This window comes from Panicum virgatum, chromosome 8N (genome assembly GCF_016808335.1).
Source record: "Panicum virgatum strain AP13 chromosome 8N, P.virgatum_v5, whole genome shotgun sequence".
Lineage (NCBI taxonomy): Eukaryota > Viridiplantae > Streptophyta > Magnoliopsida > Poales > Poaceae > Panicum > Panicum virgatum.
Window position 1 is genome coordinate 46,231,886 of NC_053152.1, and position 16,700 is coordinate 46,248,585.

The window sequence follows — 16,700 nt, forward strand, 5'->3', positions numbered from 1 at the left end:
TCAGGGAGATGACGCGGGACTGCCGGTTGCGCTTGGCCACCCGCACGAACACGGCGGACAGGCACGACGGCGCCCACCACGGCCGGCGGCGGACCAGCCTCCTGCTCCCCTTTCAGACAGGCAATTGGCGGGAAAAAAAACGCAGACTAGGAGTTTGATGAAACAATCGTGTAAGCATTTCGAGGCGCGTGAATGCGAGATGGTTGAGGAATAGAAGAACTGTCATCAGATTGCACGAGAGCCAAATACTTGGCAGATAGGAAATGTTCAGTTGTTTCTGGGGTCCAGGAGAGGATATTTGGCCGGCCGCGCAACTGCTCCATGTATCCAGCTACAAGACGAGCGTTGCGCCCAAGAGCCAAAGAACGCCTTGCCTTCTCAAATGCGTACAACTTGAGTGTGATTTTTACCATGCCGAGAGCACAGAGAGCAATGAGTGACACTAATAGCAAAGCGAGGCCTTCAAAATTTTCTGGCCCGTCCAAAAACTATTTTTGGGACCGGTGTGGTAGCCACGGCTGTAGTAGTAGAGCACGAGGTATGATATCCACAGCATTTTAGCAAGCAGATCGATCGAAGGGCCGAGCTTCTGGCCGCCGCCATGGTTGACGGCGACGATTGCGCTGAAATTGATCCCGACAGTTTGGACAAGAACCGTCCACATTAGGAGCAGGAAGCCAGGAAGACGTACTTGCTGTCAGCACAGTCGACAACCATGCCGGCCGCCTGACAGTACTCACTGCCAATGGAGGAGACGACGTAGGAGGCGATGGGCAGGAACAGGGTGGAGGCACCCAGGGAGACGAAGCGGGTCACTTTGATATGGTAAAAAAAACTTAGGAGTATGCAGTACTATGTTGGTGATATGCTCAAGAGCCCATCATCACAATACGGTTTAAAGGCCCAAGTGGATATTGATCCAAGAGGGATTAGGGTTACTAATGGGCCTATGAGATAGAAGCCCATTAGTACGCCCTATATATATGAGGGAGGGGGTAGGGGGGCGATGACCTGAGCCGCGCCACCTCCCTAGCCGCCGCCCCTCCCTCTCTCTCGGCCGCCGCCCTTGCCGTGCGTGCGGTGCTAGCACACCGACGCCCGGCGTTTCATCCCCGTACGTGTGGACTCCGTGGAGGCGCTGCTGCGACTGCTGCGCTGATCGGCTGCTGGGATCAAGTACGAGGAGCTCGGTTCGTGGGACGTGATCGACTACTTCCTCTACATCGACGTGCGACTTCTTCCGCTGCGCTGCGCGTCTAGTGGTAACGATCTATGATCTTCTACTCGCAAGTATCTTGGGTTTATGCGGTAGTGATGCTAGCGTAGCCTACCCGTTTCCCCACAGTGGTATCAGAGCCATCTTGCGTAGTTTTTGGTCTGGATCTTTTGCATATAGGTGATATATTGTTGTAGTAGATTGGATCTATTACTTTTGCACGGTTTGATTAGATCAATTGGTCATAAGGGGTTAAAACTGGAGCGAGTTGATTGCGCGGCATGTGACAAAAGATTAGTTTGTGTTCTTTCTCTGTTATGCATACGACATGTCCCTACCGGCTGGAATCACCATCGGGACTAACTGTGTGCATAGTCAGCAGATTGAACCAACAGATCAAGGTCATGTGTAGATGCAGTCTTCTCAAGTGCAAAGTTTGCACGGTCAAGGCGATTGACCTAGTGAAAATTGAGGCATTATGAATGGCTCGGATTTGAGGTGATGCGATCACTCTGATGAGATTTTCATAGGGACCGCCGTTGCTTTCTCGCTGTAGCGGCTTCCCAAGCGCTACTTTGGTAGAACACGTCGTACGCCTAACTTGTTTTTGCAGGGTGTGATGTGAATGGTATGGCCTCAATGTCATGTGATGATGTATGTGATGATTTGTGCGGCCTGCGTGTCGCAAGTTAACACAACCGGGTTGAGGTTGCACCATTATTGTATAACGACCTGCGTGTCGACTTGTGATGTTTGAATCCTCATGTAATTATTTCACTAGCTATTAGATGTAGTAGCTTAGTATCTTTTCATGGAGGTTTCAATCATGATGGCGATGATGATCACCACAAGACAGGACGGATGGCAATGGAGGTCACCTTGGAGCCATGGCGATGGAGCCCATTGTGATGCAAGAGGCCATACTATTCACAATATAATATGATTATATGCCTGTGATATTTATTTTCCTGTCATACTATTCTTTCATACTTTTACATATGGTGGATGCTTTAATCATGATAGAATAGCTTCCCTCAGAAAAGTTTGAGTTTTTGATGCCTTTTACCAATAGCTGCACCTATAAATTTTGATCGTTGTGTGGTAGGTTTACCAAAGTAGAGTACCCTCAGCTATCACTTTTGTATAGGGTGGATGTCGGACATTCACAAGCATAGTATTGGTTTACTCAGCAAAGCTATCAAAACAGTTTTGGGCTTTAAGGCATAGGGTTGGGGCCGGGGCATTGGATGCCACCCAACAAACAAGAGTCGCATAGAGATGTGATTAGTAATTTGTTACTTACCTGTATCACTACTTTTCTAGCCGTGATGCTAAAGCTCACTAAAATTTTAGTGATTATGGATCTTGAACTACTATATGTCATTAGAGGGAAGATGACTTTGATATAGTAGGTTGTCTTTTGTTAAATCAGTTAATGAAAGTCTTTACATAAACTTAGTGCTGAAATCTTGCTTTACTTTAATGTTGTAGATCATGTCTGCCAGTAACAATTCCGCTTTTAATTTGCGTTCTGTTCTTGAGAAAGAAAAGTTGAATGGAACAAACTTTATTGATTGGTACCGCAATCTGAGAATTGTTCTCAGACAAGAGAAAAAGGAGTATGTTCTTGAGCAGCCATATCCTGATGATCTCCCTGACAATGCAACTGCTGCTGATCGCAAAGCTTATGAGAAGCACTGCAATGACTTACTTGATGTCAGCTGTCTGATGCTCGCCACCATGTCCCCTGATCTGCAGAAGCAGTATGAGCATGCAGATGCTCATACCATGATCGAGGGGCTGCGTGGGATGTTTCAGAACCAAGCCAGGACTGAGAGGTTCAATATCTCAAAGTCCTTGTTTGCGTGCAAGCTGGCAGAAGGTAGCCCAGTCAGTCCTCATGTGATCAAAATGATTGGTTACATTGAGACTTTGGATAGACTTGGTTCTGAACTTCACCAAGACTTGGCTACTGATGTTATTCTCCAGTCGCTCCCGGCGAGCTATGAGCCTTTTATCATGAACTTTCAGATGAATGGCTTGGATAAAACATTGAGTGAGTTGCATGGGATGCTAAAAACAGCAGAGGAGAGCATTAAGAAGAATCCGAATCATGTGATGATGATTCAGAAGGGGAACAAAAAGAGGAAGCGTTGGACGCCTCCTAATCCCAAAGGTAAAGGCAAGGAAAAGAGTTCCGGTGGTGAGTCTTCGGGCTCTAAGCTAAAGCCAGCACCTAAGGCCAAATCTGGCCCTACTTCTGAAGATGAATGCTTCCACTGTCATGAAAAGGGACATTGGTCTAGGAACTGCAAGAAGTACTTGGAAGAAAAGAAGAAGAAGAAGGGAAGTGAGACTTCCACTTCATGTATAAATGTTATAGAAATAAATATTGCATTATCTTCTAGTGAATCATGGGTATTTGATACTGGATCGATGATTCACACTTGCAAATCGTTGCAGGGTCTAAGTGAGACTAGAAGATTTGCAAGAGGCGAGTTGGACGTTCGGGTCGGCAATGGCGCAAAGGTTGCGGTGTTGGCGGTCGGCACCTACCACTTGTCTCTACCCTCCGGATTAGTTTTGGAATTAAATAATTGTTATTGCATTCCTGCTTTGAGCAAGAACATTATTTCTTCTTCATGTTTGGAAGAAGTTGGTGATTTTAAGATTGTAATTGAGAACAAACGTTGTTCTATCTTTTGCAATGGTATTTTTTATGCTCATTGTCCATTGGTGAATGGATTATATGTTCTTGATCTTGAGGATAAATCTGTCTGTAACATTAATACTAAGAGGCTTAGACCAAATGATTTGAATCCCACTTTTATTTGGCATTGTCGCTTAGGTCATATAAATGAGAAGCGCATTGAACAACTCCATAAAGATGGATTGTTAATCTCATTTGATTTTGAATCATTTGACACATGTGAGTCTTGTTTGCTTGGAAAGATGACCAAAGCGCCTTTCACTGGTCAGAGTGAGAGGGCGAGTGACTTGTTGGGACTTGTACATACCGATGTATGTGGACCAATGAGCTCAATAGCCAGAGGTGGTTTTCAGTACTTCATTACTTTCACTGATGACTTTAGTAGATATGGCTATATCTACTTAATGAGGCACAAGTCTGAATCGTTTGAAAAGTTCAAAGAATTTCAGAATGAAGTACAAAATCAATTAGGCAAGACAATTAAATTTCTGCGATCTGATCGTGGAGGAGAATATTTGAGCCTTGAATTTGGTGATCATTTGAAGCAATGTGGAATTATTCCGCAGCTAACTCCGCCCGGAACGCCTCAATGGAATGGGGTATCCGAACGGAGGAACCGAACCTTGTTGGACATGGTTAGGTCCATGATGAGCCAAGCTGATCTTCCATTGTCATTTTGGGGTTATGCTCTTGAAACTGCTGCGTTCACACTGAATAGGGTTCCAAGTAAGTCTGTTGAGAAGACACCATATGAGATATGGACTGGGAAGCGTCCCGGATTATCTTTTCTCAAAGTTTGGGGATGTGAGGCTTATGTCAAACGTTTGATGTCAGATAAGCTCACTCCAAAGTCAGACAAATGTTTCTTTGTGGGCTATCCTAGGGAAACCAAAAGATATTATTTTTACAATAAGGCGGAAGGCAAAGTGTTTGTCGCTCGCAATGGTGTTTTCTTAGAAAAGGAGTTTCTCTCAAAAGGATTTAGTGGGAGCAAGGTGCAACTTGAAGAAATTCAGGAAACACCCGAAACTGTTTCAGCACCCACTGAAAATCCACGGGATGTGCAAGATGTTGCACAACCCGTAGTTGAGGCACCAGCCCCACGAAGGTCTATAAGGGCACGTCGCGCTACTGACAAGGTCAACCTCCTTATTACGGAGGAGCGCCATGTATTATTGATGGAAAATGATGAGCCCTTGACCTACAAAGAAGCAATGATGGGACCCGACTCCGACAAATGGCTTGAAGCCATGGAATCCGAGTTAAAATCCATGCATGATAATCAAGTTTGGAACTTGGTCGATCAGATTGACAGTGTAAGACCTGTCGATTGTAAGTGGATTTTTAAGAAAAAATTAGACATGGATGGAAATGTTCACATCTATAAGGCACGATTGGTGGCGAAAGGTTTCCGACAAATTCAAGGTGTTGACTATGAGGAAACCTTTTCGCCCGTCGCAATGCTAAAGTCTGTTCGGATTCTCCTAGCAATTGCCGCATATTATGACTATGAGATATGGCAAATGAATGTCAAAACCGCTTTCCTTAATGGACATCTAAGTGAGGATGTGTATATGACACAGCCTGAAGGTTTTGTCAATCCTAAAAATGCTGGGAAAATATGTAAGCTTCAGAGGTCCATCTATGGATTGAAGCAAGCATCTCGGAGTTGGAATATTCGTTTTGATGAGGTAGTCAAAGGGTTTGGCTTCATCAAGAATGAAGATGAGCCTTGTGTTTACAAAAAGGCTAGTGGGAGCGCACTTGTGTTTCTGGTCCTATATGTGGATGACATATTACTGATCGGAAATGATATTCCAATGCTTGAAGCCGTTAAAACCTCATTGAAAAAGAGTTTTTCGATGAAGGATTTAGGAGAGGCGGCTTATATTCTGGGTATTAGGATCTATAGAGATAGATCAAAAAGGCTAATTGGATTGAGCCAAGACACGTACATTGACAAGATACTGAATCGGTTCAATATGCAAGATTCCAAGAAAGGTTTCTTGCCAATGTCACATGGCATTACTCTAAGCAAGAGTCAGTGTGCTACGACACCTGATGAGCAAAAGAGGATGAGTATGATTCCTTATGCTTCAGCCATAGGGTCGATCATGTATGCTATGCTTTGCACGCGCCCAGATGTTTTCTTTGCTCTAAGTGTTACGAGCAGGTATCAGTCAGATTTCGGTGAACCTCACTGGACAATTGTAAAGAGTATCCTTAAGTACTTGAGAAGAACTAAGGATATGTTCCTAATATTTGGAGGCGAAGATGAGCTCCTTGTAAAGGGTTACACCGATGCTAGTTTTCAAACAGACAAAGATGACTCCAAATCGCAATCCGGTTTTGTTTTCTGCCTCAATGGTGGGGCAGTGAGCTGGAAGAGTTCCAAGCAAGATACGGTGGCTGATTCGACGACAGAGGCCGAGTATATTGCAGCTTCCGAAGCTGCAAAAGAAGCTGTTTGGATCAGAAAGTTTGTTTCTGACTTGGGTGTTGTTCCTAGTGCGTCCAGTCCAGTGGACCTCTATTGTGATAATAGTGGTGCCGTTGCACTAGCAAAGGAGCCTAGAACAACTAAGAAGTGCAGACATATACTGCGAAAGTATCACCTCATCCGTAACTTTGTTGAGAGAGGTGATGTGAAGGTTTGCAAGGTGCACACGGATTCAAACATTGCTGATCCGTTGACGAAGCCTCTCCCACAATCAAAGCATGAGGCACACATGAGATCTATGGGTATTAGATACTTACATCAGTGATTCTAGTGTGCGTGGGAGATTTTGTGTCATGAGTATGTTTATGTAATGATAAATAATTGTTATTTGTTCCATGGATGATTATTTTACATTGATTATCAAGTATGTGACTTGTTCGTGAAACTCTTTGTTGAAAATGATATGATTCTAAATTATCCCTAGTTTATGTCGTTGTGTGGGACAACAACGACGTTGAGACTAGCACATGCATTAATTGATGATCATGTTTCACGGATCATGGATATGGAGATATCGGATTAATGATGTGGACACATGTTGGTGAACATGGTGTTGGATTGACCCACTCCAAGACAATGTTGGGATTGTTATTTTGTATGTGCCATCAGTTGTTCTTGAGTGTTATACCTACTGAATCCTTAGACCTGAGATCGCCATTGTTTCTCACTGTGTGTAGTGGTGAATCTTGGGGCTGCTAAACGCTACTCCGTGACTGGGTAGTTACAAAAGCAGCTTACAGGTATGTCATGAAACATGAAATGGGATGTGAGCGGATCAAGATGGAATTTGCCCCTCCTAGATAACGGGAGAGATATCTCTGGGCCCCTCGAGATAGTTGGATTTGAAAGTGCATGGCCATGCCAAAGTGATTAAAGAGTTAATCATGATGACTAAAGGTTAGTTATGAATAGAATCCACTATTAGATCGAGAGAATGGTCGAACTATCACAAAGGTGGCACGCATCTCGCTTTGAGCTTGACTGGTATCGTGTGGCAAAGGGATCGGTGTATGAGTATATCTATGGTTCGGCCGATATGATCTTTATGTGTATTTGTGAGTCACTATGCCCTGCTAGGTGCCACTATTGACTTGTGATTCGGAAATGATTTCCGATCACGACCACCTACACATGAACCTAACGGGTCACACACTTAAGGGGTTTGGAATGTTGGAAAGCTTGCATGTATGATTGTCTCTAGTGCAAGTGGGAGATTGTTGGTGATATGCCCAAGAGCCCATCATCACAATACGGTTTAAAGGCCCAAGTGGATATTGATCCAAGAGGGATTAGTGTTACTAATGGGCCTATGAGATAGAAGCCCATTAGTACGCCCTATATATATGAGGGAGGGGGTAGGGGGGCGATGACCTGAGCCGCGCCACCTCCCTAGCCGCCGCCCCTCCCTCTCTCTCGGCCGCTGCCCTTGCCGTGCGTGCGGTGCTAGCACACCGACGCCCGGCGTTTCATCCCCGTACGTGTGGACTCCGTGGAGGCGCTGCTGCGACTGCTGCGCTGATCGGCTGCTGGGATCAAGTACGAGGAGCTCGGTTCGTGGGACGTGATCGACTACTTCCTCTACATCGACGCGCGACTTCTTCCGCTGCGCTGCGCGTCTAGTGGTAACGATCTATGATCTTCTACTCGCAAGTATCTTGGGTTTATGCGGTAGTGATACTAGCATAGGCTACCCGTTTCCCCACATACTATGCATAGCTTCAATATGGTTTTTGTGTGGGATCAGATTGGTTCGGAGCCGATTCCAAACAATCGACCTCCCCTTGTTGCGGAGCTCCACAATTTTTTTACCTTTAAGAAGTTTCGATCCAAGCACATTCAGTTACCAAATACAAAGAAAGTAGTTTGTATTCGCGTACTATACCAAATTCAGGTTTGGATGGACTTTGTTGTGTCAATCATGCTTAATCTCAAGCACATGTAAGATCCTGCTGACTTCCTAAGCGAGGGTGCAGTGATTTGTTCATATTGGCAGGATGGATACATCCGAGAATAACTCACCCACCTACTTTATTGAAGCCAGATCCTGACAGTTTAACTTCTGTTGCTTCAACTATTAAGGATGCTGAGCATAACTCCAGATTCAAGCATCCCCTTTTCTCCCCTTCTCTGCATGATCCAGATTAGTATGACTGAAAACTAAAATATTGGGCACCTCTCAAATTTTTAAGAATATTACTTTTGTGCATATGAGAGATGCATGAAGAGTTGCTGATGGATCCAAGATTTTTTTGCCACAATTTTTATCAAAGAAAGAGCAAAGAGACCAAGCAATTCATTGCTCAATTAATTTTTGTTCTCATCCCTCCGTAAAAAAGCAATCTTATGTTTGCCACTTTTTCTCATAAAGGTGCTGCCATTATTTGCGCAATACCGATCAAATTAATTGACAATCATGTGACAAGATCCAATGCTTGGTTCATCAAAAATATAAATCTAGAATTGATCTATAGCCAAGTAACACTGCACTGGATCAGAACACTCCAAAAGAGTAAACAGAGTTCAGTAATTGGACAGGGACACCCAACCTGAATGCCAGCATAGCTATACAGGTAGAAATCAAATGCAGTATCTTGGCAAATCTGTGAAGCCTCCATGATGCTTATATTTAGAATTAGAATAAAGCAATTTAAGTACATCATTTATCTCTTTTGTGAACTGACCTTCAAATCTTTGTAGAAGCATAACCTGAATTCCTGAACCAAGGCCTTCTTGCAAAAAAATTATGATAACACCTCAAAGACAAGTTTGATGGCATTTTTGCGCTTGACAACATTTCATGAAAGAGGAGACATATAAAAAAGATTTGCAGTCTTGTGTCTTGAACTCACAGAAATGGTTGCAGGGGTGTACCTTCATGATCCGACGGCGCTTCTTGCTGCCGTGAATCCTTCTCTCATGACTTTCGCTGAAGGTGCTGTGAGGGTGCAGACGGCTGGAATCACAAAGGGTCTTACGCTTTTCAGGAGTAACGACAAAGGTCAAGTCTCTCCCTCTCTCTTTGATACAAAGTGCTAATAAAATGTATTGAACAAGAAAGAGGAAGCAGCTTAAAAATATGCATTGATTTGCTAAACGAAAATTTATGAATGGATTCATGCTTACCGTCTTTTTGCGTTTGCATGTACTGCAAATTCAGTCTCTACCTATGCTTCAGACATGGTTGGATATGAACGGAGCAGGGGCGGATCTAGCGTGGGGGCTGGGGGTGCGCCAGCCCCCCTACGTGCTTGCACATCAAGGAAAAATAGGGGAGGAATGAGGGGAAGAAGAAGAGAAGAAAAAAAGAGAGGGAGTGCTGGAGGAGGAAGAAGGATGTCAGCCCCCCCCTGTCCATGAATCCTGGATCCGCCACTGGAACGGAGAGAATACATCTCTTGGATTGAGTCTTCGGAACGGGTTTGTAGGTATGTGGAGATGACTGCCTGGACTGGCATGCTTACCGTGAAGGTTGCTATGGCCGTCGATGCCCCTGGCGTAGTAGAGCTGATGATGCAAAGGCTGATGACAGATGATTATTAGCATCAACAGCAAGCCAGGCATAATCATCAACCTTGCAATTCAACACCGAGTCACCCAAATAGACTCCTGAATGAAATTGATGTGCATTATGCATTTCTCGAAACATAACACCTTGTTCTTGCTACCTTGGGTGATGAAGCACCTTTTGTTCTGTCGATGATTTACGGTTCAAAGAAAGAAAAGTTGGAAGTGTGTATCCTCCTTGTGGAATTTTCTTAGCATCAAATGCGGACCTGAAAATGTCAGGCATGAAACTGCATGTTTACTTTGATGTACTGAAACTGAAAGCATCCGTACTTGGAACCAGCATGACTCATCATTATGCCACATTAATCAAACACTCGCATAGCACCAACCAGAAAGTCTGTTGCAATGTTTGACTATAAGCAATGCTTCCAATCTTCTTCAGCATAAAGTGGCTGTCTCAAAATTAGCATGGTACAGTTTACTTCAAACAATTACCCATACCCTCCCCTGGAAGACTGGAAACCCCACAGCCTGCAACAAAACACTAAGAGCAACCGGATAAACAGTCAACAGGAAACGCGTTGTGCCCAAACGCGTGCCGCAGCAGAGGATAAGTGCTGAGGGGCCATGGGATGAGCAGCATGAGGCTGGTAAGGCTGCCGCGCGTGAGGAGAGGAAGGAGCGCCGGCGCCGCCTAAGTGCAGAGGAAGTCCCACGCCGAGCGTCCTCAGGGCCGCCTCCCAGATCTCGACGTTCCGGCGGCCGGCAAAATTCCATCACAACTCTGTATGGTCAAATTTGCAATATGTAATATGCAGGGGGAAAGCAGCTCGGATCAAACACGTGGATGAAAAAGAAAGTTCGGAGCGGCATCGCTGGGCTCGGACTCGTGCTCGGCGTCCTCCCGCTCCGCGTTCTCGTCCTCCTCGTCCGTGTCCTCTTCGGCCTCGATCTCTTCGTCCTGCCAGAACTGGAGCAGGTGGAACGCGTGCTGGGACGCGGCGGCATCGAAGAGCAGGAAGGTGCGCGTCATCTGCTGGGAGGCGATGGGGATCCAGCCACATCATCTGCTGGGAGGCGGTGGCCGGGTTGCAAACCAGGTAGCACGCCGGTGAGTGGAGATCCGGGACATCGTGCCTCTGGACGAGCGGGAGAAGGGGAGGACGCTGTGGCGGGCACTGTGAGCGGGAGGAGGGAAGGAGGCGGTGGCGTGCGCGCGGCGAGCGGGAGGGAGGGGAGGAGGCTGCGGCGGCCGTGGCCAACGGGCCGTGGCACGGAGCGGAGGGAAAAGAGAAGAGCCAACGGGTACGCGGGCAGGATGAGTCTCCTCTGCAGTACTGCAGAGGGACTCACCCCCTGACATGTGGGCTCGAGTGATGTGGGGCCCACACATCAGTGAGGGTGAGTCCCTCTGCAGTACTGCAGAGGATTTGCTTCCACGCGGGCAGGAATGCGAGTCATCGGGTGAAAAAAAAAATTAGTTTTGGGCAGAAACATCCCCTAACTCTATTTCTATGGGTCTTCACCTCTTCCCACCTCCCTCGGCCCTAACACGCGGGTCCGGCATGAGGGGTACGGCGGGCCCGATTTGAGTGAGAAAAGTTTTCAATTATTTTCGATCTCTATAGTATAGATAGATATGACATGAGCAAACACATCGCAGATATGATCAATGCAAGAGAATCAGTTTGTTTCTTAGAGCATCTCCAGCAACCACCCTTAAATTAGACCCTTTAAATGCTAAATAGAAACGGCCTCTATTTTTTAAATGCATTCAAATTTGATTCAACTTAAACATTAGCCCTCAGTTCTAGCATATAATAGAGGGCTCCTAGAGACCTCTCGCCGAATAGAGGGTGAAGGGGTAAAAATTTGAAAGCTTCCCCAAAGTAGAGCATCCGCTAGAGTGTATCTTTCTAGCTATGCTCTTTAAATTTGAGATAAAAAGATAAGAAGCTGTTTAGAGAGTCTGCTAGAGTTGTTCTAATACCTTAATATACGTAGCCTTTTAACATTTCTCTTTATTCCTTTGTATGCATGCTTTTGCTTCTTACTTCTCTTTATTCGTTTTTGCACTTTTCTTTTTGTTCTCTTGACATCTCGCGGTCTCTATTCTTTATTCTCTTTATACCTGGCAGTCTCTGTTCTCCGTTAGACTGTTATCCCTTTTCTTTACACCTTGCTGTATCTGGTTTTCCTTTGTTTGGCTAGCTTAGGCAGCGTTTAGTTGTTAAATTTTTTTACACAATAGCTGTCAAATCAAATTTTCGAACACATGCATGGAACACTAAATGCAGTTGAAAAAAATAACTAATTACATAGTTTAATTAATTCATACAAGTTGAATCTAATGACGTTAATTAATCCATGATTGGACATTAATTGTCAAATAACAATGAAACATGCTACAATACCTAAACCCAAACTTTTTCACCAACTAAACACCCCTTACTGATTGTGTCACAAGTTCAATTCGCCTGCCACTTTCTCCCAACTAGCCCAATCAGTGTCATGTCCACCAGGTGTGCCTAGTCAGCCCTAATGCAGGTCAGCTAAGCAATATTTAGAGTGAATTGCACTGGCACTCCCCAAACATATTGAAAATTTACAGCGGGGGGGGGGGGGGGGGGGCAGGAAAACAAACTACAGCCAGCGCCCCACCGTAATATACTTTCAAACACTTTCAAAGAGCAACTATCTGCACAGCACGCAAAAGCCGCATGTCCGAACGCATGTTCTCCGTCAACACCATGTTACCATCTCCAAAATAATCCATCCACAACCCTATGTATATATAAGGCAAAGAAGCAAATTCACGAAACAAGCGCTGACCAGCTCGATTACGATTCCCGGCGAAGAACAGGTTCCACGACCACCGAGACCTAGTGCTGTATGGTAGAGTGAGAGGCACCCTGGAACGCCCCGGCGGGCAGGGGATCTGCTGCAGGGGTGGCTAGTGGCAAGCCTGCTAAGCTTCCAGCTTCAGGGAGACGACGCGGGACTGCCGGTTGCGCTTGGCCACCCGCACGAACACGGCGGATAGGCATGACGGTGCCCACCACGGGCGGCGGACTTCTTGCTCCCCTTTCAGGCAGGCGACTGGCAAAAAAAATGCAGACTGGGAGTTAGATGAAACAATCGTGTACTAAAATGTCATCATCATGGTCATCTTAGATTCTAGGTGGACCGGGTCATGCCCAATCAAACCATCAGTGCATGTGCAGGTGTTTCACAAGGAAACCGTGTAACATATATATGTCAGTTTGGACTGCCGACAATAGAAAACATTGCATGACTCAGCCATAAATTTTGCAGTGTAATTGTGAAGCTTAAATCACAAGTGACCGGTGAAATGTCATGGTCACGGACTCACGGTCATCTTACATTCTAGGCTGGATTGTGCTTATTCAAATCATTGTTCATGCACAGGTGTTTGAGGAAAATGGTAAACATGATATAGCTCTATAAATAAGTAACAAAGATTTTTTTTCTTACCTTCCTGACATAAGTCACATGCTATATGCCTATAGGTTTCCATTGTAAACATGATACAGTTTTCCACTGTAAACATGATAGCTCTATCAATCAGTCACAAAGATTTTTTTCCCTAACTTCTTGACATAAGTCACATGCTATAAGCCAAAAGAAAAATCAAACAGTGATGGGTATCGATGTATCATTGTATAATAGAAATAAATGCATATGCACACTCTTTAATGTTGTAGAAGTTTTCCATGCAGTAAAGGAAACTGCTCGCCCCACTTTTCTACAGAAAAATAATTTTGATTAACTGATTATAAATTAAGTTACAATAGCATGGAGGTTTCTTTACACCAAGTTGCCAACAAGAGGTACAGATTCTACAAAATGAATTGCTAAATCTGAGGCACACATTTCCCTGTTACATTATAGGGGTGTCCAGTGTCCTCACTCAAGAAATATACGGCTGGTAATTGGGCTGCTTCGAACTTTACAGAGGCATTTTCACTACTTAGGTATTTAAATTGATGAAGATAAAGAAGTATGCCTTGGGGAAAAATTATTTTTTTAGCTGCTTGACACGTGTCACATTATATGCTAACTAAAAAGGGAACTGAAGAAACCTTGAACTGTGATGGGAATATGCCTATGTGAACTGTTTCTAATGTGCAAGAATAGCAGTGGGGAGCAGAAATTTGAACCTTTGATGCGCCTCAACTCTTTACAGAGTGTAATGAAATCTCCCCATTTCATATGACACCGTCTTATGAATCGAAGAATCTGCTCTGTAGTGAACATCGACAGGCTTTCTAGATACTCTCCATTCACACCATTTTCTTCAAATGACTGGCGATAGCTTCCAAGATTTATTTCCTCCAACCATAAACCCACATCCTGCAGTACAATTATGGCCCATAAGTCATTGTATTTAACTCTATTTGTAGGAAGTGCTCTATGCTGATCTACTGTCAGAAGAATGGATCATTAACACTTCGTACACACTATTTCGCACGCAGATTAGCAACCTTATACAATGTTTACTCTCACTCCTATGAAAGACAAAAGGTGTAAGTTTGGAGGTCAGAACTCAGAATTAACAACCAGCATGTTGTACAGAAAATATTTTTGTAGTTTGTGCACCACTTTTAGTCATCTATACAGAAAAAAAAATGTTGCACAACCAGTACTGTCACAATAGAACTCACAAAGATCTTTTCATAACAACATCAAATATCTCACAATCGCTAACCTCTCTACCTCAACCAGACACAATCATTTCTAGTCTAGACCTTTTTTTAGTTTTTTCAATCCTAAACCTTCCTCATTGGATTATGCCTTCTGTACTGCAAATAGCTCCCAGATGGCAAAAGGCAAGATTTTGCATTGCTTCCAAATGATCTCCAGGTCAAGCAGCCTAAGACACTTTTGCAAAGTTCATAAGGAACAAAAGTTCCCTTTCCTCGGTAAGATGCTGAGAACCAAAGTTTTGTTTGTCTACTAGACAATGTAGGCCATTTATGCTAGAACAAGATTGCTTATCTGGTAGCAAAGAGCACAAAAGCTGACTTGGACACTCAAGCATGATTGTTCTTTTAGTGTCAGGTCAGATCGAGCAGGTGTCATCATTCATTGACAAGAAAATCATTTCCAAGATAAACAAAGGACTCTTTTTGGGTGGAATCTTAATAACAAACCCGTTTATATTAGCATTGCTTCCCACAGGTAGCTAAAGGGCCAAATAGCTTAATTTGTCAAGATAAAAAATTCCTAATGTGCCATCTTGCCAATAGACAAATGGTAAATCAGATTCAGCGCATGCACTTCCCAACTGTTGCCCAATGACTCCCTCTATTTATAGTTCTGTTATTGTGCTACTGTTCTCAACAACAAAGATAGTCAAATGAAGTCTTAAAGCAGTGCAGTGGTACCTTTCATTTACCTTAAGTTATTGCACTTGCACATCTCTCTACATTAGCAAATCTAAAGCTGGAGAAGGAACAGTCCATGATCCATAAAGAAACTTCTTTGCCGGCATCCCAATTATGTAATCCATAAAGCAAAGTTATTTAACATCCCCCCCACCCCCCAAAAAACACACACACACACACACACACACACACTACACGCTAAGGAGCAGCATAGTATGTGAAATTGCAGGCATGTAAATGATCCCCTCAGTGAATTAGGAACAGAAGATACAGAATGAATCCCACAAATCGATCAGCTAAAGTTATATGATTGACAACTAATGATTTCCGATCTTTGTATGCTACTATTCCAAAAATTTAACAACTGAAAACTTCTAATATAAGCGACAAAAAATTATGATTTTACCCAACAAAAACGTAATTGGAGGAAGTAAAAGACAAAGGGAATGCTACTCCAAGTACCACTGAATGAAGTACGAAAATCTCACTAAAGAAGGCTCGGTGATTGGTGTTTAGCCCAATCTTTATCCCAAAAACACTTCACATTTAATCGAATCCCCAGCACTCCAGTGTCCTATCCTAAATTCGCAGGGAGAGACCAAACATGCATTTCGACATCCAAACCACTGTTATTCACTTAACGTCTTATCTTAAACAAGAACTGAAACTAGACAAACTGTGGGAGTTACAGCACCTGCACAGTCCAGATGAAGAAATCCAAGGGCTCCGGCGACCGCCCCCGGCTCATCTCCGCCTCCGCCTCCCTCCCCGCCGCCTGCGATGCCCCACCTGCAGACAGCCAGATTACCCCTGCCCAGATCAGCCCAAATCAAGAAACTTCGCGCGCCGCCCGGGGTTTGTCCAGGCACGCCGAAGAGCGAGAGAGACGGAGAAGGGGGAGGGAGTGCTGCTACCCGGGGGCGCCGCTCCGAGAGCCGCCGCCGCGCCTTGCCCGCGCCGCCCGAGAGATCCGCGTGCGACAGCCTGCGCTGGGGGAGGGAGAGGAGCTGCGAGAGGTGGCGAGCACCGGCCGACTGCAGGTTGCAGCTCTCCTTTTTCTTTTTCTTTTTGCCTTTTTATCAATGGAGGAGAGAGAAAGAGAGAAAATGATGGGATGGGGTGATATCCTCTTCGATGAATAGTGTGATGTCGACTTCTCACAATTCTTTTTTTTTCATTTTAGCAATTTATCTCATATAAATAATTTTAGAATATTTATCTCATACAATTGGTCTTTTATTTATCTCATATTACCACAAATTCATGTGAAGTTTTCTGTTTTGTGGTCCACTCATGTTGTGGGGCCATGAATTGCATTAGCACAAAATTATAAAAAAAAATAAAAAAATCCATATATGG

At 44.3% G+C, this 16,700-nt stretch overlaps 2 protein-coding genes and 1 long non-coding RNA gene across 3 annotated transcripts; all 3 read right to left on the bottom strand.

Moving 5' to 3' along the window:
* Positions 1-8,274: 8,274 nt before the first annotated feature.
* On the bottom strand, positions 8,275-9,623 carry LOC120685335. The gene is made up of 2 exons (XR_005679513.1): positions 9,550-9,623; positions 8,275-9,379 (listed from the first exon to the last, which is right to left on the bottom strand). It is a non-coding gene; the product is annotated as an uncharacterized LOC120685335 (long non-coding RNA).
* A 662-nt stretch (positions 9,624-10,285) lies between these two features.
* Positions 10,286-11,239, bottom strand: LOC120685332. The gene is made up of 2 exons (XM_039967190.1): positions 10,821-11,239; positions 10,286-10,717 (listed from the first exon to the last, which is right to left on the bottom strand). Exons 1-2 carry the CDS (start codon positions 10,964-10,966, stop codon positions 10,417-10,419), a joined length of 447 nt encoding a protein of 148 aa, XP_039823124.1. The 5' UTR covers positions 10,967-11,239; the 3' UTR covers positions 10,286-10,416.
* A 1,357-nt stretch (positions 11,240-12,596) lies between these two features.
* LOC120685333 lies at positions 12,597-16,415 on the bottom strand. Its single transcript, XM_039967191.1, has 4 exons — positions 16,256-16,415; positions 16,036-16,130; positions 14,115-14,307; positions 12,597-13,032 (listed from the first exon to the last, which is right to left on the bottom strand). Exons 2-4 carry the CDS (start codon positions 16,087-16,089, stop codon positions 12,902-12,904), a joined length of 378 nt encoding a protein of 125 aa, XP_039823125.1. The 5' UTR covers positions 16,090-16,130; positions 16,256-16,415; the 3' UTR covers positions 12,597-12,901.
* Positions 16,416-16,700: the final 285 nt, after the last annotated feature.

Excerpts from the sequence above, each read along its gene's own strand:
- LOC120685332 (XM_039967190.1), bottom strand. The coding sequence starts at position 10,966 with ATGACGCGCACCTTCCTGCTCTTCGATGCCGCCGCGTCCCAGCACGCG. Across the intron at positions 10,718-10,820 it reads CGGGAGGACGCCGAGCACGA|AGTTGTGATGGAATTTTGCC; the intron begins GTCCGAGCCCAG and ends TTGACCATACAG.
- LOC120685333 (XM_039967191.1), bottom strand. The coding sequence starts at position 16,089 with ATGAGCCGGGGGCGGTCGCCGGAGCCCTTGGATTTCTTCATCTGGACT. Across the intron at positions 14,308-16,035 it reads TCTTCATCTGGACTGTGCAG|GATGTGGGTTTATGGTTGGA; the intron begins GTGCTGTAACTC and ends ATTGTACTGCAG. Across the intron at positions 13,033-14,114 it reads AGAGTTGAGGCGCATCAAAG|TCGCCTGCCTGAAAGGGGAG; the intron begins GTTCAAATTTCT and ends TTTTTTTGCCAG.